Genomic DNA, 24,096 nt, shown 5'->3' with positions numbered 1-24,096 from the left:
AAACTGCAAGGCGGCAGTGAAAGCGGCGCCATCTACCATTTAAACGATGGGCGAGTCACTTAGTCACGTCGGCACGGGCGGGAGGCGCGCGGCTGATGTCCGGGCAGCGGCGGCGGCGGCGCATGACCTGGTATGACTTTAAGGTCAAACTGTCAGATACGGCGAAACTCACTGGACAAGGCCTATATGGCTTCCGCCATATTTTCCGTCGATCGGATTCGAACCTGGTTCCCTCGCGTTTCGAAGCCGACTTCTGTCCGATAGCGCCGTTATCGCATTCGGGTCGCTCAGCATTTTAAGTGCAATGCACTTCTTAAGCGACCCTGAACCTGCGTCCACCGGCGATGTCCGCGCACGTGGAGATGGGCGCGCGCAGCCTGGCCGCTGACATGGCACATACCAACGTGGGGGATTGGCCAAGAATCGGGCGTGAGAAGGGCTAATGCACCTGCTTAAAGGAGTACTGACACGAAATTTCAAAACTGAGATCCGCTCTAGCAATCAAGTACAACGACAACACAAATATGTGTCTGTGAATAAATGCATCTTTCTTTCTTTGAAGTTGTGTGTGTGTGTGTGTGTGATCTCTCTTTCGCGAACATTACCGAACCGCGCAAATTCAACTCGTGCATTCGCACTTTCACATTCTTCCCCTCGGGGAAATGCAGGGAATTTTCTTCGGGTGCATTGTGCGGTCGTTGTCTTGGCACATCGGAAGTTTGGATTTTAAACTTGGGGAGCGTGGATTCGGGACTTTGATTTGACTCAGCTTGCAAAGGGGTTAGGGTTTAAACCACCCTTCTCTTAAGAACTCGTCTTCCATTTTGGTCAACTGTTTGAGTCCGTATGTTCTTCAAGAGATTCACATCGTAATCACCATTAGCGTCCCGACCCATCTTTACTAATAGAGGTTGGCCTGCTCTCATTTCAATATTAAGTGAGATGATCCTCTGTTCGCGATTGCGATGGTGCCCATCAATGAGACGTGTTTCTGGAATAGTGACCTCACCGTCACCTCCGCATTATTACGAAGGACTGTGCCGAAGAGGAGTGGCGTGATCAGTTCCGTTAAGAGGGGTATGACCATATTCAACAGATTGAACAAAGGTATTTGAGTGTGCTTTCCAGCACATATTAGTCATTTCTCGACACCCGCCGCGACTCCTTGTGAAAACATGGATGTAACAAACCGGAAGCCATTGAACATGTTTTCATTGACTGTTGGGACGGGGTCTTCTTCTGGGATGTGCTGCAACGTACGCTGAAAAAAAGATCTGCCAATCGATGCCCATGGCATTCGGTATTTGTCCGTTGAGCCTGATGATGATGGCGTTCCTCTAGATCTAATAATGTTACTAGGTCTGCACAGTATATGGAGATGCCGAATGGAAGACCGCCACTCGGACATTGATGCGCGCTCAGTAAATGAGTATTTCCGAGAGGCCATTATCTCTTTTCTTGAAGTGCATAAGACACGCCAATGTGTTCAAGACTGGTTGTCACAAGTGGAGAAGTTAACAAAAACGAAAATATTTTAGCAGTCAGCACTGTATCCTAGAGTGTAACAGTGATTTTATGTATTGGAGTAACGGGTTTGTTTTGTTGTTGTGTATTATGTTTGTAACACCGGTGTTTGTCTGGGAATAAAGAAAAAAAGCGGTGGATCAGTGGATAAGGCGTTGTGCTGCTGAGCACGAGGTTGCGGGTTCGATTCCCGGCCGCGGCGGTCGCTTGTCTGATAGCGGCGAAAAGCAAAAACTCCCGTGTGTACGAGACTTCGGCGCACGTTAAAGATCCCCAGGTGGTCAAAATAAATCGGGAGGCCTCCACTACGGCGCGCTTCGTCGCCTTCGCTGCGTCGGCGCGTTAAACACTACAATCTATAAATCAGTTATTTCTCGACTCCCGATTTCGCGTCCGTTATCATCTACGAATACTTTATAAACGGGATTACAAATGAATTTTATCGTCCCCTACACGCAGCTGAAATAATATCCTGTTTATAACATTTTTTTTTCATGCTTGCTCGTTACATATTCCTGAAAAAGTTTGATTGCTTCGTAACATGGCTAATTTGGTTCTGTACCTTATGCAGCCTAATATGTTGTGTCTAGTGCGGACATTTGGTCGTTTATTCTCTCGTAACGAGGTATTATTCTTGTCATGGTAGCCTAATACTTGCACGATAAAGCGGTCCCTTCGATGTGAAAATGCGCTGTTATTTCTCAACGAAACGCATTAACTTAAATGTAAGGGACAATCAGGCGTGAGTCTTTCAACCTCTGCAAAACAGAAAGCCGGATTTTAGACATGAGGAATCTAATGTTTCTTACATTGTTATTGGTGTAGCGGTCACGGTCATAGCAAGAGTTCGTTTGCCTTGCTGAGGAGCTTTCTGCAAGAATACAAAAAATAAAAGGCCTTAAACGTCAACCGCCGTGCACGATTTCGTAAAGTCAATGGTTATTGCAGTACATGGGGAGAATTACCAGGAGCTTGGCAGATTCCATTGTGGCATGATCCCGTCAGCGTTACGACTGGCCTTTTGGGTATCAAACCTTGGTACCATTCATACTGAAAAGATATTGAAAGAAAAAGAGCACGGCTGATGCTCAATGCTCATCTTTTTTTTATAATTGTCAAGGCAAGCTGCAATGTGGCGCGGTTTGGTAGCAACATTGTTGAGAAAATGAAACAGCAATTATACGTGTTAATGCGTACGTATAATTTTACGATGTAATAAGTCCAACAGTGCTAAATGGTCCTCCGGCAATATTTTAAAAAATTAAGGCAATTTCATCATGCCGACAGTTCAAAGAATTTATTGATCAGTGTTGATCAACGCGGGCTACTTTCTGATGTGTCGCGCTGTTCGTCCCAATACCAGCGTGGGACCCGTCACCAGACGCCGTCTGCGCCGGTCAGGTTGGCGGCGCGGAGGTGCTTTTATTCCGCTCCCTTTTTTGGTTACTTGGCCCACGCGAGCACCTTTGTTGCTCAAACACCGTTCGGAAGCGTGCTTTTCTTGGGTTCGCTCTGATATTTCCTCTTTTAAATGCGTATTTTGAGTCCAAATGAGGCGACACAATTTGGATTCGCAGCAAACAACCTAATGTTTTTTTTTTTTCCTGGTTAAAAGAACAAAACGGTCCTTATGTTTTCGAGTTGTGGTTCACCCCACGTTTTCACGAAGGTTTCTTTTCGCTAAACAACGTTTGCAAATGAGCCGTACCACGTGTGCTGCAGGTTACGAAAAAATTGGCAGCTTTTCCGCTCCCATCGCTGAAAACATCGTCGAATGACGACAACCTTCTGCAGCATCTACCATTTACCTCCTTGTCTTCTGCCTCAGGCCGACATGTCACGCTGTGTTTTTTTCTTTGGTTTAGGTCCTCCCGTGATAGAAACAAAAAGGTTTGCTTATTACAATTCAGTTTTCCGCATGATGATGAAGATGATGATTACAGGCCCTCTTTTTCTATCGGGACGTCGTTTGCCGGTGTTATTCTACTTACTTGCCCTACCAGTAACTAACCTAATGGGTTAGCCCTAACATCGCTTCCGCCCGTCCCCCCCTTTCCTGCCTTTGCACACCTTTTACCACCCCCCAGCTTCTGTTCTAACTTATAATTCGGTATATTACTCTTCATACGTCCCATTCACTTCCCAACTTTTTCTTCCACTACCACTCCAGCCGCCTCTTCGTCACCTCTGTGGCCGTAAAGTACAGGCTACCCCTTACACCAAATCCCGAAGCCTCCATCAACGTCGCTTCCGCATCGTCCTGCCGCGTCGTATCTCTGTGCAGTCTACGACAATATGCTCTACAGTTTCCCGTTCCGTACCGCAGCATACACAAGTTTCATGTTGTCGGCTGCAGTTAGCCGTGTATGCCCGTGTTCTCGAGACACCCCGCCCGCGCTTGAAAGAGCAGTGCATCCCGAATCCCACAGCTTCTGCCCCATCTGGTGGATTCTTTCTTAACTGTTTCATGCCACAAGCCGAGGCTGCAGTGCAAACTCGTTCTGTATTTTGGTTAAAATATTCTTTGAAACGTGTTTCTGTTTGACATTGCAATAATTACGCCCACACCTTTTTTAATTCACGAAAGTGTTGAAAAATGCTCAGATTTGTATCAATATGTCGCCTCAAATATCCCACATGATTTCTTTTTTTGCTGAACAATGCTGACAGTGTGAAGTTTGGTACCAGATATAGTAGTTTGGAAATTATTCTGCATTTATAATCGTTTTGTTCAGGCCTGGCGCTCGAAACGAGGGACAAGCAGACAGACAGACCAAAATTCTCGCACCGAAGTTGTCGAAGAAAGACAGCAGTGTTTCAAAGTGGTAGGAGTAAGGGCACATGCCTTGTGTAGATCTCTTGCTCATGACAATCTGCTATGTCGCTTTCTTAACAACAGAGCTGTTTAACCTTTTGCTTGCGCCATCCAGCATTCTCCGAAAAAATACCAAGAAAAAAAAACTGCCGCCGCTTGCACTAGTGGCGCAACGCTCGAGAAACAGCAGAGCTGGCGGCTCCTCTCCTTTCATCTGAGACCGGGCTGTTGCACCTCACATGCACTTCCGAACATACCGCTGAACATTTTCCATGACTGGCAGGCCCGGTTCATTTTCTCCGCAGGCTTTCACATCTCTGACGAAGTGGACCACGCTAGCACGCGCTAGAACCTGCGGCAACCCGATTCACAAACTCGGCGCATTTAGGGCAATCTCGCCGTCTGTGCTTCTCACTCCAGGCGCCAACCCGCTTGAACTGGCGAGGAGAACAGCAGGACAGAGATCATGCCTCGAACGCAATTGCGTAGAAGACTTTCTTACCAAGCGAGGGACCCAGGTTAGATTCCGACCATGGAGAGCGTTTTTAGATGCGACCGCATCTCATTCACCCGCCTTGTCCCTGCATCCGGCGTCGTCGGCGTTGTCGTCGTCGGCGTCCGCCCCTCCCCATTCTCCTCGCCGCGCCAACTGCGCTCTCCGCCGCTCCTGTCCGATAGCGAACACTCTCTCGCGAGGGGCATTGGATTGGCTTGGCTCGGCTTGGCTTGGCTCGGCTCGGCTCGGCTTGGATTGGATTTGGATTGGATTGGATTAAAGTGGATTGTGTTGGATTGCGTTGCGTCATAGCCGCGGCAGACGCACTGGCGCCGGCGCATCCCCTCACCGTAATGCGCGCTATAAAAGGCGGTGCCTGCGCCGCTCCGCTCCATCGTTCCAGCGCCGTTCCTCCGCTATCCAACGCTGCAACGTGAACCCCCTATGCGTCGCATCTACACAGGGGTTCCCGCGAGGGGAGGTGAGAGTTTTTTCCCGGGTTTGACTCTTTTTGTTGCATCTAGAGGTGGTCTTTTAGTTGTTTTCAGTTGTGCCGACTTTGGGGGTTAGGCTATTGCGTTTTTGTTAGTTTATTGTGTATTTCCAACCTCCCAAACCCATGTGTGCATTTCCTTCCCGTCTCGTAATTAAGCGGCGGCTGCTTTTCTGATGGAGGCAGAAAGCAAAAACATCTGTGCGTGCGAGATTTCGGCGCAAGTTAAAGAACCCAAGGTGGTGAAAATTTATCCAGAGCCTTCACTACGGCGCACCTCATCGCCTGCGTTGCGTCGGTGCATTGAACCCTACAATCAATCAATCAATCAATCAATCAATCAATCAATCAATCAATCAATCAATCAATCAATCAATCAATCAATCAATCAATCAATCAATTCGATAGTACGGGGTGAATGAGCACCTTCGGAAGCTCCATTCGATACATTCGCTGAATACAAGCAATAATAAAGCCATAACTCCACTTGGCTACATCTCACCAGGTCCTTATTTCGTCGCAAGTTACCTTTAGCCAGCGGCGCGCAAGCTGCGTCCTATCGCTTCGCTTACTCGGTCCGTGCATCGTTACTTAGCAAGCGTGGATCGGGTGCTCCGCTTCGCTTGACCCACCAGTGCCAGATGCGTTGCCTGCGCCTGTGCTTCAGCGCAACTGAACCACGTGACTTGGAGAAAATTTAAGCGCTGCTTCGTCGGCGCTTGGTCCCGCAGTTTCTCCGTTCATAGGGCGCCAACTTGGTATTCTGTGCGTGCCCGTCTGCCCAAGGAACAGACTGAATCCAATAAGTCAGAAAAAATAGCCAGACGGCCAGCTACAAAAACTCAAGCAAAGGCAAACTTTCCCAAAGCACTGTATGCCCAGTCTTTGCTTTTGAGCGTGATAACTTGTTTTAGAATTGTTAGACCTGAGCCACATTTTTTAGTGTTGGATATGTTGAAATGTCTAATAAATCCGGCGTTGAAATTTACCTGATGGCTTCTGCACTCATATTCTCATAATGTTAAAATTTAGTAGTTTGTGACAAAACTCACAACACATGGTCGTCCGTCGTTTATGTCTCGGTTTTTTCTCCCGTAGCAAAAGAACTCGCATCCCATCGCGGCCCTCAGCTGGAGTAAGGAAGAAAAGAAAAGTACAAGAAAAACATGTTTATGCAATTTACTTTAGAGCTATAGCATGTGTTTCGCGAGGAGGTATACCGATCCAGAAACTTTATTCTGTGCATTGAAGAGCATTTTACGCTGTTCAGATACAATTTGCTGTTCTCTATCGCCTAATTAAAAACATACTGTAGCGTAAACAATGAAGCTGCAACAATTAGGGGGAAAAAACTGCTACGCCTCTATTCTTGTGCACGCAAACGGCATGTACAAACGTTCTACCCACGAAGTGTGCGATGTAAACGAGACTTTTTTTGTAAAAACCCCGCAAAACTACCGCCGTGGTAGATAGGCACATACGTTATTGTTTGGTAGTTTTGTTCTCGGCATCGCATTTAGTTGTGCTTTTGATATTAAATAAAACCTTGACCCATGTTTTTATGCACACTTAAAATAATACCTACACGCCTCTGCTCTCGATCATCAAAGATATTAATTTGCGACGGCGCTTTTGAAGCGTATTTTTGTCAAACCGTCCTTTGCAAATGCAACTAATTTTGCTGCCATCTAGACCCACACTCAGGGAAACCAGGCTCGTCTGTCGTTGTCTATATCCTATAACAACGAATACAATCAGTTGTAATGCCGTTTACGCAGCTTACCTCGGATGTAACACTCAAATTGACGGCTTTACAAGTAGGCCGGGCATATGCCTTCAGGTTATCTGAAAACAAAATATTTTGGCCTTTAAAGACATTGTAATGTGAAAGATCAGTTGAACGCAGACTAGACCCTTAGAAACGTTATTAACCACTGCTACGTCTGCCTGTGCAGATTAAAAAAATATAGCAGCTGATCAAAGTGAGCAGCGTCCACTCTATTTCTGAGGGGTGGTGATTGCGTAATAGCTTTAGCAAATTCCAGTTTGCATCCCCCGTGGCTCGCGTCAATACGCTTGCCCCTCATCGGCCACGGAGCAGGGGGGCCAACGCCGCCGGGATTCTAAAGCGGAGTTTCATAATTGGTGTATATTGAAGAACTTTGATTGGAAGCCTCCTGTGTGGCCCCTTTCACTATTCAGGAGATTTGTAGAAAGCGGTTTTGTTGCTTCTTCGCTGGTTGAGATATCACGGCAGATTGGGGCCGTCTTTTTCATATTAGTCCAGGTCAACGTAACTACAAATCCTGGTTAATTAACGTTCGTTAATCTTCCTCTCACATACTTTTTCTGTCTACTCACGCACAAACACGCGCCGGCAGAAGCGAAACTTATTTCGTGCGAGGTTTTATCAGACCGAATATGAATTTTTTGTAGAAAAGAAAGCACAAAAGCATAAAAGAAAGAAAAGAAAAGAAAGCATAGACAGCTTTTAAAATGTAGAGACATATACCGTACGTTTTATTCTACACAATTGAGACATACAGGATTGGCCTCTGCCATTAAGTGGGCCAATGCACTTACGATATTGGAGACCAGAAGTAACTTGCCTTCGTGTTACAACGATTACCTTTCCTATGTTCAAAGCCATACTTAAAGCACTATCCTACTTGCCAAAGTCGCCATCTCCGTGACTGCAAGTTTAACCCAACCACCTGTTTAAAATTTTTGTGCTTTCCGTACCACCGTCGCTTGTAACAACGTACCCACAAAATTCAGTTAGTCCTTTTATTAATGGGTAGTTGTTATCGGGGTCTTGTGGTTACCAATCAAGGTTTCTGATGCTTGAATGCTACTATCGCACACAAACTGGTGGAGTGAACATCGTACCCCTATAAACGGTGAGAAGCGGCAGGTGAGGAGCCTGGAATTGAGCGCCTGCTGTTCAATATTTCACCACCTGGGGTAGTTCTATATGTGCACAAACAGCAGCACCCAAGTAAACTCAATACAGTTTGGTGCGTCGATGTAGAATGATCGGAAATTGTAGCGAATAAAATAGGGCACTGCACGGCACGTGAATAGGTAAAACGTTTAAGTAACACATCCAAGGAGTTGGAGACGTTCGGGAAAAATACCGTGGCTCTGCCTATGTGCAATGCGTCCTGAAGGTTTCATTGCTACCCCAGAGCTGTTTGCATTTTGTGTTGCAAGTACATGACGATCATGCTTGTGTATATAGTCTGCAAGAATTTGTTTGTAGGAGATGTAAAAAATCTTTTGTCGCCTTCTTAAACCAAGTTGCAAGTGCCCTCTGTGGCGATTGCAAAACAGTCGTGTGTACGTTGTGCCACTATATTACTTACGCATCGGTTTAAGTTATAGCAGCACTAAAAACTCAAATGCGTTTCGTTTTTTGTGAAAGATCACTCCCTTTTTGGGTTTACAATTTTTACTTGACCACGAACATTGCTTATTTGCCCGAAAACAAACATTTAATCTTGAATTTCCGCCGGAACTTTCCTCATTTCTTCGCCGTGTAAACGCCCGCATCGCAAAGAAGGATGGCCAAGGCATGAGAAGGAGCAAAAGGCAGAAAGTGCCAAAATTAAGGAGCAAACCCCACTGTATCGTCGATTGTGTCTCCTTACTCGCGAATGATAACTTCTGTACCCTCGCAGTGAAATAGGCGGTTATACTGAAACAACATTCCAAAACTTTTTTAGCTAATCTCGTTTACCAAAGCAGAGCATCTGACCTGTATTGAAACACCTGGAAAACCCACCGTTCGTGGTAGTGAGGCTGGTGCTTTGTAATGTTTACTTTGCTAAATATGCGTCTTAAGCTAAAGCCGAGGGACATAATAATTTGCATATATGTCATCTTTACTTTCTGTTCGCATAAAAAACGCATAAAAAAGCTTACCAAACTTGTTTCACTATTCACAAGTTCTGGTGTCACAATTCGTACGGTGGAAACATTTATTATTACTCGAACAACTGTGGTTCCCGTAAAGTGCATTTTTGTACTATCGGAACTTCAATTTTTCTAAATCAGTAAAGGTATTTTGATGATTTTTAGTAGTTTTCATATCTTTGACATTACCTTGTGTTTCGGCTGTCATGTACATTAAAATCTAGGTCAGTGATATTTTGTTGCAATTGGGCTTCCGAAAACAATTTGTGAATACCCTGACACTAATTTTGAGTTCATCTCAATTGAAAGATCTGAATTCATGTTTTGAGCTAAATTATTGCAAGTGCACAGGATTATGCATTTATGATCCAAAGACTTACATGCGACGTAAATATCTCTTGCGTCCACTTCCATGTGATTTTGGAAATCGTAAGTGTGACACTTTCCAGCTCCGCACGTTCCTAGTGTGACGTTGACAGTATTGTCGTCATCGGTTCGACGTACATTGAACTGGGTAAAGAAATAGAGGTTTGTGTTATTGTCCACAGAATAATAATGCCCTTTTGGTCAAATATATCTGATCTAGCAACAAATCATTGCGTAGCAGTAAGTAATACTAGAGCACCTATAGCAGTGTTTTCAGGCGGGTGACACAAAGAGACGGCTGACGTTGTACTAATTATTCGCACTGTCTGTCTCCGTTGTGATCTGTAACACTTCCGCTGTCAACTACAGACATCAGAAAAGATAACGACGCAGACACCCTCCTGACTGAAAAACTGCTAGCATGGTAGGGCCTTCGAGTTCATGACAACGTCGGGGAGAATTACCTGCCGGCAACCCGTAATGAAGAGAGTGCAGGATGACGGCCCGCTCTACGGCTGAATTTGTCTGTGTCTCTCGATTGTTCTGCACCATTTACACGCTTCATAACTTAGGTACTTTGACAGTACGGGCCATTGCCTGTCCCAGATCCGCAGTTAAGATTTACCGCTTTTTCACTGGGTCGTAACGAGAGCAAATGTGGTTGCTGTACTAGTTCACGGAGCAAGAATAAGAAAGAAGGTAAACAAAGCCTCCTAGCACGGCCAGATAATATCACAAGTCCTCGTCAGAGGTTAAGCTAGCGGCATCTGCCGCGGGTGAAGAAACTGCGCGGAAACCGCGATCGTCATCGCACTGAGCCGCCACGGAATGAATTGCGGCCGCTATGATTTCGTCTATCAGGTGCCGCTACCCTCTCCTTCACCGTCGCAGCTACGAAGCTGGGCAACCTGCCTTGGTTTTCATTGGGACAGTAGCGAGTTTTAGCTGACCGTTTTTCCCGGGCCGCTCCACTCCGATAGCAAGGGGGAGCGCCACTGCGCCTGCGTGGTGCGCTTGGGCGCTGGCGGCATTGGCTCCGGATGCGCTGAGCCGGCCGCCGATAATGGAGCGGACCTTCCGAAACGGTCAGCTAAAACTCTATTATCTGGTTGCTTGCCCGCGCATGCCGCAATGGGCCGTTTCGCCTCCTATATATTTTTGCTCCGTGTACTGGTGGCGAACAGGAAGAATGCTATTCAAGACTTTGTTGCATCCACACGACCCCAAGAGTAAAGGTTTTTAACTGAAAGCAACTAAACCTATAGCGAAACAAGGGGGTGCAGGGTTGTTGACTACAAGGAGGTCAGTATATATGCGCGTGAATTACAATCCGACGAGAGCAGGAACATATATATATATATATATATATACATACAGCATAAAAGTCTATCGTGAGAATTTATTTCAGGTCGCTCGTTCTTATTTTCTTCGAGCAATTTGTACATTTAGGCGTGGTGATTCCTTCGGATTTACGTTTGCTTAAATAAATTTCAGGATTTCAAGCCGCTCGACTGATCCCAATAGGCTCATCTGGTTCGCGCGGGGATATCCACAACCAATATATTTCGAAAAAATGTGCGTGTATAATATGAACCAACTGGCTTCGATTTGGGGAAGTTGTGGGTCTGTTGCTCTAGAAAACGTTGTTTAATGAAAGAGAATGGCGGTTATATCAATTTGAAAACAGAATGATCAAATTTTTTTGTGTATGGTCTGGCATGTACCTAGTATGGCTAATATAGCGGGAGATATTTGCGTCTTTGTATACGTTAGAAGGCTGGGCGTGGCTGTGAGGCATTCATTAAGCAAATTCTCAATGGTGTCATCTTTTTCATGTTTTTAGCCAGGTTATTGAAAGCATTTATGCCATTAGAATAACGAAACAGGCTAGCCAGGTATCCGCTAACCACAGTACGAACAAAAATGAACCTACAAAATGGGTTCTACTAAGAAATTACAATTAAAATATTACGTTCGCTACATTCATTGAATTTATTATGATTAATGCGGTATCGTGAGTGATTACCCGCAGCCAGGCCGGTTATTTCACGGTTGGGACATTGTTGTGGTAGAAACTGCGTGCAATCAGTTGTACTAAATGCACCTTTTATGCATGTGACCTTATGTTTTAATTAAATCCCGATAGAGAAACCGGAAGGAAAACTCAAGGCATGTCGTAAAGCACAAGGCATAAATTTTGTTTGCAAACAAGTAAAATAGAGCGGTGATCTCATTTCGTTCGTACCACGCAATACTGGTTTCCAGATACCGAGTTGCCGTCCTGGCAAGTGCAGTTGGTCACAACGTGCTGAAATGAAAGAAAAGCAACTGCATCAGAACATGTGCAAGACCATTCTAAGGATGATTCAACGTCGCGCTATTGCGGAGCATTGTAAGCTCACCCGCCAGTTGCCGCATTTTTTAAAATCACATGATTCTACCAGCTATTTTTTGTGTGTTTTCGTTTCCTCTATGAGGAAAATATGCCTGTAACAAATAGACTGTGCCCGCTCCTCATAAATTGTGTTTGTTTACAATTAAAATGATTATTCCGCGAATAAATACAAACATTTGTGCACTATCACGACGTGGCTTGTTTCACAGGACAATAGCAAAATTGTAGGAAAATAGCGAAAAAAGTATATTAATCAGATATGACCTTCGGTTGATGTCGACTAAATCTCACTCTTCGAAATAGGAAGGCTTACTTTTTGAACAATTTCCTAGCCAATAAAACATGATAAGGAGATTCGAAGGAAATGTCTTAGGGCAGCAAGCCTAAATTTGTCATTACCATCAGTGGCTCCATGGCCCTGCCTACCGTTCTTTGTTGGCCTTAATCCAGGAGGCTAACCTAGTTTTCTGGATATAGAGCGGACTCGCCTAATCTATACGGAGCCTTGGGGCTACTAAATAAACGCAAATACCACAACAACTACGCGTATCTTCTATAGAATGACAAACGGAACACAGGCCCAGTTTAATTACAAGGGTACACTACTTCACTTGGAATTTTCCAAGTGCTTTATTGTTTCTGCAGCTGCAAGGAGGTAAATAACCGTGGAATGCTCGTTTGTTTACCGCACAAGACGGTATACATTTCAAACTAAAGCTACAAATACTTACGCAAAACAAATAGCTTGATCGCCTCTATCTGATAGGTTACATTTCAATTATGCAATGGAATATTTCCTTCAAATTTTCCAACGTACATTTTAAACCATGCACGCGTGTGACCATTCCTCAGATCAGGAATGTTATGTTGCGTGTCTTTTTACCGAGTGCGTTATTCTGTATCACTGTACTTATTCCTGGTTTCTACATGTTTCGCCGGTGTGAATTTGCTCCAATAGAAAAGATTTGTTTCTTCAAGCTTTTCATGTACGGACCCCCCACGGTGGCTCAATGGCTAAGGAGTTGTGGTGTTGAGCACGAGGTCGCGGGTTCGATTCCCGGTCGCGGCGGCCGCTTTTCTGATGGAGGCGAAAAGCAAAACCGCCCGTGTGTACGAGATTTCGGAGCACTTTAAAGATTCCCAGCTGGTCAAAATGAATCCGGAGTCCTCTAGTGCGGCGCGCCTCATCGCCAGTGCTGCGTCGGCGCGTTAAAACCTACATCAAATCATCAATTTTGCTGTACGGTTGATTAGGTGGTATTTACCCGCCGCGGTGGCTCAGTGGCTAAGGCGTTGCGCTGCTGAGCACGTGGTCGCGGGTTCGATTTCCGGCCGCGGCGGTCGCTTTTCTGATGGAGGCGAAAAGCAAAAACGCCCGTGTGTGCGAGATTTCGGCGCACGTTAAAAATCCCCAGGTGGTCAAAATTAATCCGGAGCCCTCCACTACGGCGCGCCTCATCGCCTGCGTTGCGTCGGCGAGTTAAACCCTACAATCAATCAATGATTAGGTGGTATTTATTACTGAATTGGCGTAGAGGATGCACTTAGAGGTATTGAGGCTCATTTTATTTGTTTTCTCTGGGTATATTGAGCATGAGCCTACTTGTCTTGATTTCTTGTTCCGCGCCAAATAATTAAGTACACTAGGGATGATGTGTAGTCTCAATTCCTTCTTAAGCCTGCTGCAGCTGTCGCCAGCAATGCCTATTGCTATTTAGATAACTAAAATACTGTGAACATAGTGTGGCGATTTATGTACACCCGTTGTTGGAATTACCACTAGGCAAAAAACTGCGAGATCCTTACAAAGACGCAGGAACTTGCATTTATTGGTCGGTTCAATTGCTACAATGTGAAACATCCGTGAGCGATGGTCAGATCATCCGCTTAAAAATTATGTCTTTGTGGCCTCATTCACAGCTGTCTGGCACAGAACACCGCGCATGAACATTTTTAAAATAAAAGGGGTCAATTAGCCTTAAGAGGGGCTTTTCTTGTTCTCCGTTTCTTGTCTTAAGTTCGAGCTGCTTTTCGACAGGATAGGACATGTTCAGGTGAAGCATGCATAATTGAGTAAATGTCGCCCGACAGTCTGTGAGAAGCGCTGATTTGGGATTTCAGGGGCTGAACACAACAATACCACATACTCTGTGGCAATGTCACCCGAAAACTGTCACAACCATCAGGGATCTAAGACAGCGCTTCAGGGGGTCGATTTTCTGTCGTCGTAGTGTTTGATGCGGTTGTCGTGAAGTTCTTACGAATTAGAAGCTGTCTTATATCTGGACACGGTTGACTATGACGAGAGTCATGATGCCTTCAAAGACGCTGTTACTTATACCCACAGGAATGGGTTTATCAGGGCTGAAGCATATCCTGCGGTAGTGTTGGAGGACCTCGGTAGAATTTACTCATAGACCCAAAAAACTAAATAGGCAAAGTAGATGAACGTTGTTGAGGCGTAATTAGGGATGAGCAGAAAATAATTATGGCACGTTTCACAACTCAGTCTGCTGTTGGAGAAATATAAATAAAAAAGTATAAATTTAGCATCGGTACGCGGATGAGGATCTTATTTGAGGTCACTTCGCATTGACACGAGATACGGACTTGATTCTAAGTAAAATGTAAATCATTGAACTCTGCTGGAAAAAAAGGGCGTTTCACGAAGCAGCGCCTAAATGCCACAGTTTCCTCAGCCTTGGCGGAGCAAAAAGCAATGTATGTTGAATCCCGAAGGGAGCTGGAACTCTGACAGAGAGATTTGATGCATAGTACGCCATTTCACAATCCCTGGGACCCAAATTACCGGCCCCGCTGGTATGCGTACAGGCCGGGAACAAAAAAAGAAGGCATGGGTCCAATCGTGTAGTATGCATGCATTTTAACTTTTGCAATTAGCTAGGAAGAGTACGGAGAACTAATTCATGCTTCGTTGTGCTGCAATTTACATGCATTTATAGCATTCGCCAGCATTTTCACATCAAAACTAGCCGGTAGGGTGAAACTTGTCATGATATATTATGTCCACAAACCTAGGACCTTTTAAAACTTACCGCGGTGACGCATGTAATGATGGGGACAATGAAAGTGACAAAGAAAACAGTTGACATTTCCAGTATTGAATTTTGTCGCAGACCACCTTTTTCTGGGTGTTTTTTATATCTACACTTTACCTGCAACAAATCGCCATTGTGGCAGGACGTCTGGGTGGAGCCAACTTGTTTTCTGTAGCTTGGGGCGCCGTTTGTAGAGCTCAGCCGAAATTGATTGCGAAATTTCAAAAAACGTTCATGGAAGGGGGAAGTACAGTAGTCGACAAATCGTATGCGAACACAAAATTATAAACCAGAACACGCAAACTTGGAACATACGTTTCGTTGATAAAAATAATTGCGCGCTATTAGTATATTTTGGAAGTCCTATTTCCCAACTTTGTTTTTGTAAGACCCGCGTTATTTTGGTTGTATGGAAAGAAATCGCGCTACTTGTGTATTCTGGTTCATATTTGTGTGGTCGCGTCTTCTTTGTACGTGAGTGTGAATTACTGTTGTTGTTTGCGGCAGGCTAGGAGTACTGGAATAACCTGTCTTGCTCCAGTGAACGGCCACCGGGGTGCCATCGCAATGGCAGTAAAGTCAATATTCTCACGTGGATATTTATCAAGCAGCGATCCCCTGCTTGCGGTGTGCGTGATCGCCGTGCAGTGTTAGTGTACAATCCCCAGCGAGTGTGACGTTCCCTCTCTTTGCCAGCCAGGTGTTCGAAGAGGACAACGCAAGTGTGTGGGTCCACCGCTCGCGGGCAGAACGATTCAGCCATCTTCACTGAGACTCGCCGTGCTGCCTGTACTCTTCGGTGTAGCGCTACGCCTAATAAATACGTACAACTCCATCCTGCTGTCTACACCTCCGTCTACTAAGACGCAACACTGGTGGCGGAGCCGGGTTTTCGGATGTCTGGATCCCTGTCCGGCGCCAGCCCAGAAAGGCCGTGTCTCATCAACACGCCGGTCCATCGGAGCAGTCGGCGCAAGCTCGGTCTCTCTCCTGAATTACCGGGCCTTTCCGACGTCCGCACCCGTAAGGCCTAGCAAGCTCTCATTATGGCCGCACCACAGGTGGTAATTCACCAGCCTCGCGAACCCAATAAATTCTACGGGGATGCCTTCGAGGACGTGGAAGACTGAGTTGCTCACTTCGAGCGTGTTGCCACTTATAATCAGTGGGATGATGCGCTCAAACTGCGGCAGGTATACTACTCGTTGGAAGACGGCGCTCGCATTTGGTACGAGAACCATGAGGCTACATTCACGACGTGGACCCACTTCCGCCAGGAGCTTCAGGAAGCCTTTTCCGACCCGGATTGTTCTGGGCACGCCCTGCGGTTGCTGGAGTCGAGAATCCAGAAACCCAACGAAAGTGTCACCATGTTTGCCGAGGACATGGCGCGCCTTTTTCGCCGCGCTGATCCTGCCATGTCGGACGCGAAGAAACTTCGCTACCTTATGCACGGCGTCAAGGAGAAGCTTTTTGCCGGCCTTGTCCGAAACCCGCCACGCACTGTGCAAGAGTTCATCAGAGAGGCCACGGCTATAGGCCTCCTGCGCTGCCCAGGGGGCGCTGCGCAAGCGGCTTCCGGGCAGTACTTCCGGGTAGTACAAAGCTGCGCGGGTCCCATAGGATCCCGTGCTGACAGAAGCAAAATGAGCTCGACGCTCCCGATTATTTTGAGACGTGGTCACCAGCTCGTCCCCGACGCGTCCGATCTATTTCAGCGACCAACTTGGCATTAGGGAAAAAAGCTTTGCAGCGCTAAACACGTTTACAGCGCCGACGAAAGTGCCGGGACCGTGACGGCGTCTGCTACTCGCAGGTTCACCGACCGATGGTCGTACGAAGTGAAATTTTAAGTGAAATTTCTAGTTTAAATTAATACTATAGGTGACAAAGACTTCTCAAAAACAGTTGATCAAAAAAGAAGAGTGACGCAATCGGCGATGATCGCGCTTTAAAAAGCCAGCGATTCCGGCGGACCGCAGGCTCGCCTGCTGCGGTGCGCCGCTCTTTTGCGTACCTGCACACTATGCGTGCACTTTCATTAAACAGTGCTCGTTTGCGTCGCCGTTACGAATACATGGTGAAGCGTTAGCTTGCTGTTTTGTTACGTGTCTCAGTGACAAAATGCCGCGACCGTCAGAAGCGTGAAATCTGTTTTGCGATTCCGAAATTAGTGGCCGTAAAACAAAGTGTTCGGGCGAACTAATTAGGCCGCTCGCTTTCCTTGTTTGCTCTCACTTTACTTAATTACGCTCTTGCAGCATACATTCCAAGTTCGCACTTAATAGCCTAGAATGAGGGTCAGCAACGCCCGAGTTCGATGCAGCCGACACGACGGAGGGCTGGACGGCAAATCGGATGGGAGGAGGAGGAGGGGGGCTTTGAATGCAAAGAGAAGAAATTCAGCGAATTTCTAATAATATTTGACAATAATGTGGCGAAGTGTGAAGATGGGGGGCATTCCAACTGGAGGAAGCCAATTCCCTGTTCTTGTCTCGCTGTCTAACTCCATTTGAAGTCAAAACTGGCGTTTAGGCGTTCAGATTCGACGACCCCTGCACTAAAACCAACACAGATCGTATGTAAATATCCGGGGCCCCGCGCCGTGTATGCGACTGTGTTATGTGATGTTATAGAAGTACACATCTCTGCAGGCAGCGGGCGTATGATTTCGTGCATGTTTTGCGTCCTTTAATAGCGCATAATTTGTTTATTTGGCGCTATTGCCCCACCTACTCGCTAATATACATGTACCCTGCCGTTCGTAAATCGTGCGGCGTAAAACGTTACGCAAGAATAATTTAGTTTGCGAAAATACAAAACAAAATTTCTACTCGTTTCAAAGGCGGTGCCAGGCCAGCAGTGTCAGCTGAGTCGGCTGCGCAATTCTTGCGTTCGCTTGCATGCTCCTTCTGAAGCAACCTTTTGCAGTTACCTCGAGATATAGGATGAGCAGCGTTCCGCTTTATGCTACCCGGGAACTTTCCTTTGTCGACCGAACGCAAGAAGAAAAAAACTGCAACTGTCATCAAACAGTTAAACCACCCGACCTGTCAATACTGTCCCACGCCGTGACCACCACGACAGCTCGCTCAAAAGAAAGCCGACAAATCGACTTCTTTTAGCGGATATTATATTGTTTAGCCTCTGCAACTACTTTAAGGGCTATTTCATACAGTATGCAGTCATTTAAACGCCCGACAAAGCGTCACAACCAACTTTCACTCTGGCTTGTAATTGAAAACACATGGAGGGCGGCGAGGGTCGTCTGCTTTTGTACTACCCAGAGGCATCGGCCGCTAGGGGCGCTGCATGTCGCCAAAACTCCAGCGCAGGAGGCCTATCGAGCGGGCTGTGCAGGAGCGAAGTCGTCAGTATTCTTGGAGGTCCGCCAACGCTCCCGTAACCACTGCTAACCTGACGATCGACGACAGCTCTTTGCGGGAACTGATTAAGTCGATCTTGCGCGAAGAGCTAGGCAAGCTTGGCATTGCGACTCCACAGCCGACACCCTCCATGGCCAGGACTGTGCGTGAGGAGCTGCGCCAAGCATTCTCGCCTCCCGACCCGCCCGTGCAAGAGAGCCCCGCAAGCTACGCAGCAGCCATGCGTCCGCAGCCACCAAACCTGCCGATTGTCCCTTTCCGTCAGCCACCCCCGCCTGTGCAGTCGTGGCCCACTTCGCAGGCGAAATTCCCACCGACCCGGGTTCGCAAAACGGATTTGTGGCGCACAGCTGACTGGCAACCCCTGTGCTATCACTGCGGTGAGCCTGGCCACGTCTACAGACGATGCCCCTACCGCGAGATCGGACTACGTGGCTTCTCTCCGGCTGCTTCTCCTCCTCGTCTTGACCAGCGGCAGACTGAAATCGCCGACCACCTCTCCGCACGCAACACCACGCCGCCTACTCGTCGATCCCGCTCACCTTCTCCGGCACCGCACCTCCCGCCGACCCGTCGCGCCCCTCGAGACGACCCCGCCGTCCGGTTTTCCAGCCCCCGGTGGGGGGGGGGGGGGGAAAGTAGATGAAGCGACCTCGGGAGGCAAGGTTGCTGATTGCAGAAGCTCGGAAGACCTCCCACCGCCGCCGACGTCAACCAATGGTTTTGCCGCGACCACTCGACGAGAACAAAGCGCCCATAGAGTTTTTCCGCTGTGTAAGCACACGACGACGACGACCCTTAAAGCCGACGAAGGCGCTAGTGCTGAGCTCAGCGTTACCATCGACGGGCATGAGGTGACCGCTTTGCTGGACACCGGAGCAGACTATTCTATCGTGAGCCAGCAATTTACCGAGCGGTTGCGCAAGGTAAAGACTCGGTGGGACGGGCCACCTGATGACACCAGTCGGTAAATGCACGGCCAGGATTCGTCTAGCAGGCACTGACTTTGTTGGCACTTTTGTCATTCTACCTCGGTGCTGCAAAGACGTAATCTTCGGCATGGATTTCTTGCGGGAATACGACGCCGTTATAGACATAGGCGAGGGCAGGGTGAGCTTATCGACACACCTGCCTCCATTACAGCGTACCGAGAACCGACGTCTACCGCTGCGTATCGCCGCTGACGACGTAAGTGTGCCGCCACGATCCTGCGCGTTTGTCGCAGTAGAGTGCGACGACCCTTGCACTGCCGATGGCGTTGCCGAGCTGCACACATCGCTCTTCCTCGACCACGGCTTTGCCATCGCGAGAGGCCTGCTGCACCTGTCCTGTGGCCGCGGAAACCTCCTGCTCACCAATTTCGCCAATGAACGCCAGCACATCCTGAAAGGGACTACTGTAGCCTTCTTCGAAGCTGTCGACGACACAGAGGGCTGTTTTGTGCTTCAAACTAGTGCCACCACAACAGCCAGCACTAAACTCGCAATAGACGTCAGCACCGACCTGCCATCAGAAAAACGCCGAGTGCTCCTCGACCTACTGAAAAAGTATGCAGACTGTTTTTCCTCCACGTCAGGTGTCCGTCAGAGGCATTTGACATAGCACAGAATAATTACCGGAGAAACGACGAGGCCCACCCGTCAGAACCCGTACCGTGTGGCCCCCAAGGAGCGCGATGCAATACGGCGGCAAGTACAGCAAATGCTGGAAGACGACGTCATCGCACCGTCGAATAGTCCTTGGGTGTCGCCCGTAGTGTTAGTGAAAAAGAAAGATGGGACAGTACGGTTTTGTGTGGACTACCGCAAACTCAACGAGGTAACCAAAAAAAGATGTCTACCCGTTGCCTCACATTGACGACTGCCTCGACAGACTACGACACGCCCGCTATTTTTCGTCTATGGACTTAAAAAGCGGGTATTGGCAGATCGAGGTCGATGAACGGGACTGCGAGAAAACCGCTTTCGTGACGCATGATGGGCTGTACGAATTTAAAGTGTTGCCGTTCGGGTTGTATTTCGCTCCAGCCACTTTTCAAAAACTGATGGACACCGTGCTGTCTGGCGTAAAGTGGCAAACTTGCTTGGTGTATCTGGATGACGTGATCGTGTTTTCCACTACGTTTGAAGAACACCTTGAACGCCTCACGTCCGTCCTCGAGGCAATACGATCCGCCGCAATTACGCTAAAGCCTGAGAAGTGTCATTTTGGGTACGAGGAACTCCTGTTCCACGGCCATGTAGTTAGCAGTGCCGGAGTTCGACCTGATCCTACTAAGACTGAGGCGGTATCCCAGTTCCCCGTGCCAACCAACAAGAAAGCCATGAGGCGCTTTTTGGGGCTATGCTCCTATTACCAAAGATTTATACAGAACTTCGCCCGCATTGCAGCTCCGCTGACCAACCTTACACGGGATGATGTGGCGTTCCTTTGGAATGACGAGCAACAGAGGGCGTTCAGAGAGCTGCGCCAGCGGTTGCAAACACCTCCTGTCTTGGCCCATTTCGACGAAAACGCCATCACCATGCTCCATACCGACGCCAGTAACGTTGGACTCGGAGCGGTTCTTCTGCAGTTGCAAGACGGCCTCGAAAGGGTGATAGCGTACGCCAGCCGAACGTTGCCCTCTTCGGAAGCCAACTACTCGGCCACAGAAAAGGAGTGCCTCGCCGTCGTTTGGGCAGTACTTAAATTTCGATTCTACCTGTATGGCCGTCCATTTACAGTGGTCAGTGACCATCACTCACTCTGCTGGTTGATCAGCCTAAAAGACCCGTCTGGTCGATTAGCTCGGTGGAGCCTTCGGCTTCAAGAATTCGACGTCAAAGTCGTTTACAAGTCCGGCCAAGAGCATGCCGACGCCAATTGCCTCTCGCGAGCACCAGCTTGCCCTGCGTCGGCGAATGACTATACCGATGACGACGCTTTTCTTGGAGTGCTGGACACATCCTCCATGTCAGAGCAGCAACGGGGGGGATCCGAGCTACGGCCGCTGATTGATTTCTTGGAGGGACGTTCATCCACTGTGCCGCGGGTGTTTTCAAGAGCGCTGTCATCCTTCAGTCTCCGCAGTAGTGTCCTGTATAAAGCGAACTTTTCTCCGCGTGGCCGAATCTACCTGCTAGTTGTACCTGCAGTACTTCGGAACGAGGTTCTGCAGGCTTGCCACGATGAGCCGACGGCGGTCACCTCGGCTTCACCCGTACCCTGACTAGGATACAGCAGTCATACTACTGGCCAAAACTTTCTGCAGCCGTGCGGCATTACGTGCGCACGTGCCGTGAATGTCAACGGCGGAAAGCGCCACCACTCCGGCGAGCGGGCCTCCTGCACCCTGTCCAAATCCCCGAGAAGCCGTTTGAACAGGTCGGGATGGACCTGTTGGGACCATTTCCGTCGTCGTCCGCTGGAAACAAGTGGATTGTAGTCGCTACCGACTACCTCACTCGGTATGCTGAAACAAAAGCCCTCCAAAGAGGAACTGCATTCGAGGTCGCCAAGTTTTTCATTGACAAAATTGTTCTCCGGCATGGTGCCCCGGCCATTGTTATTACGGACAGAGGCAAAGCGTTTACTGCTGGGCTTGTCGACGCAGTGATGCAACTCAGTGGTACAGCACATCGGACCTCAACAGCCTACCACCCGCAGACAAACGGGTTGACTGAACGGCTCAACAAAACAATAGCGGATATGCTGAGTATGTACACCGACGCCGAGCACAAGACCTGGGAGGCCGTATTGCCATACGTGATATTCGCTTACAATACGGCTCAACAAGACACGACCCGGATGACGCTGTTCTTCCTCCTTTACGGCCGTCCCGGGACCACTATGTTGGACGCAATGCTGCCTCACGACACCAGCAATGACAACATGCAGCTAAATGAGTTTACGGAACGAGCGGAAGAGGCGCGTCAACTGGCGCGCTTACGAACAAGGCAGCAACAGCGCTACGACACGCACCGTTACAACCTCCGTCACAGGACTGTCGTTTTCAAACTCGGCGAACGAGTCGTCTGGGTATGGGCTCCTGTTCGACGTCGAGGACTCTCTGAAAAGCTCCTCAAACGCTACTTCGGTCCCTATAGAGTTTTGCGCCAACTTAGCCACGTCACCTATGAGGTTGTGGACGACGGAATCGTTTCTCAACGCCGGCGTAACCGCCGCCCTGACGTCGTTCATGTCGTGCGTATGAAGCCCTACCTGGCACGTTGAGGGCAATGCCTGGAGCGCATTCATTTTTTTTCCAGAGCTTTGCACGCATGGGAACGATGCTCTCTCGACGAGGGGGGTAAATGTCACGTGGATATTTATCAAGCAGCGATCCCCTGCTTGCGGTATGCGTGATCGCCGTGCAGTGTTAGTGTACAATCCCCAGCGAGTGTTACGTCCCCTCTCTTTGCCAGCCAGGTGTTCGAAGACGACGACGCAAGTGTGTGGGTCCACCGCTCGCGGGCAGAACGATTCAGCCATCTTCGCTGAGACTCGCCGTGCAGCCTGTACTCTTCGGTATAGCGCTACGCCTAATAAACAGGTACATCCTGCTGTCTACACCTCCGTCTACTAAGACGCAACAATATTTATGAAAATAAGCGAGTTCCCGACTGACTGACCGACCGACCTGTCGACCCACCCACCCCCAGACTGGCTGACTGACTGGTTGACTGACTGATTGAGCAATCGAAGCCCAGCCTCAAGCGATTTTCTGTTATTTGAGTAATCAAGTAAGAGTTGGGGAAGTATATCTGCAATTGTGTAAATGAAAGCGAGTGTGTTGCGCTTCTACTTTTGTAGCAAAACTGTGCTTGACACTTCGAACTTATGCGAGATAGAATACTTGAGATATGAACTTACGGTATGCATGCTTCCAACTTACGACAGTTCGGAGCACAGACAAGGCAGGGCTCACGCGGCCTGCTAATTCGTCAGGTTGTGAAGGCACATGACTCTACGAAATTACCCAGTAGTAGTTAGAGAGGTTAGCGTTAAAATACAAATCTTGATGAAAGCGTGCGTTGAATCTAACTGGTTCTTTCAGCGATATTGTCGTATTTCGATCATTACGAAGTAGAATCTTTAAAACCGACATGTGTTCCACCATTATAATATATGATAACATGCCTACACTCTTTCAAGTCATGATTTGTTGCCCTACTGGGGTGCACTCTCGCGGTAAGAATTTACCTGCTTTACGAGGTCTACCAATTAAATACGGACTTTTCCAGTCTTCCTAGGCTTCTTTATGAATCATAGGAACTTTCTGTTTTCGTGGTGATAATGCGGGAAACAAATTCTCACACTAGTTGTGCTATACTCGATTTTTCACGACACCAGCAGACGCTATGCGCGCCAATTGTTTATCGAACTTTGAATGGAAGCTGAAATTTTAAGCGTGACGATGTTGCTCTCAAACCATATCACCACGTATTATCGTGAGGAATAACAAGAAACAAAAAATAAGCATGACCTCCCTGCTCTTTTTGACGGAATGCCCACTATCGACAAGTACACATTGATTCTCATGTTATTTTTAGTCATTTCGGTAATTCTATGTTTTATCCTTGAATACAAAAATACTTTTCGGGATTGCGTATACGTCAGAGAAATAACACAACAAAATACCTGGAGTCCTACACCGCATCTTGGT

The 24,096-nt window shown here is 47.8% G+C and overlaps 1 protein-coding gene across 1 annotated transcript in view; it reads right to left on the bottom strand.

Moving 5' to 3' along the window:
• Nucleotides 1–2,243: 2,243 nt before the first annotated feature.
• The window catches only part of LOC144146374 (uncharacterized), a 33,493-nt gene continuing 11,640 nt past the window's right edge, over nucleotides 2,244–24,096 (bottom strand). Inside the window, exons 5-11 of the mRNA XM_077678331.1 lie at nucleotides 11,855–11,917; nucleotides 9,624–9,753; nucleotides 7,112–7,173; nucleotides 6,381–6,458; nucleotides 2,490–2,574; nucleotides 2,334–2,395; nucleotides 2,244–2,282 (exon numbers count right to left, since the gene is read on the bottom strand). Of these exons, the coding sequence (XP_077534457.1) occupies nucleotides 2,244–2,282; nucleotides 2,334–2,395; nucleotides 2,490–2,574; nucleotides 6,381–6,458; nucleotides 7,112–7,173; nucleotides 9,624–9,753; nucleotides 11,855–11,917 (519 nt within the window). The remainder of the gene's footprint in view (nucleotides 2,283–2,333; nucleotides 2,396–2,489; nucleotides 2,575–6,380; nucleotides 6,459–7,111; nucleotides 7,174–9,623; nucleotides 9,754–11,854; nucleotides 11,918–24,096) is intronic.

The sequence above is a fragment of the Haemaphysalis longicornis genome, unplaced genomic scaffold (genome assembly GCF_048455015.1).
Source record: "Haemaphysalis longicornis isolate Haplotype H1 unplaced genomic scaffold, Haemaphysalis longicornis Haplotype H1 scaffold_7, whole genome shotgun sequence".
NCBI lineage: Eukaryota > Metazoa > Arthropoda > Arachnida > Ixodida > Ixodidae > Haemaphysalis > Haemaphysalis longicornis.
Note: the sequence above shows the minus strand (reverse complement) of the source record. Positions and strands in the feature narration are given on the sequence as shown.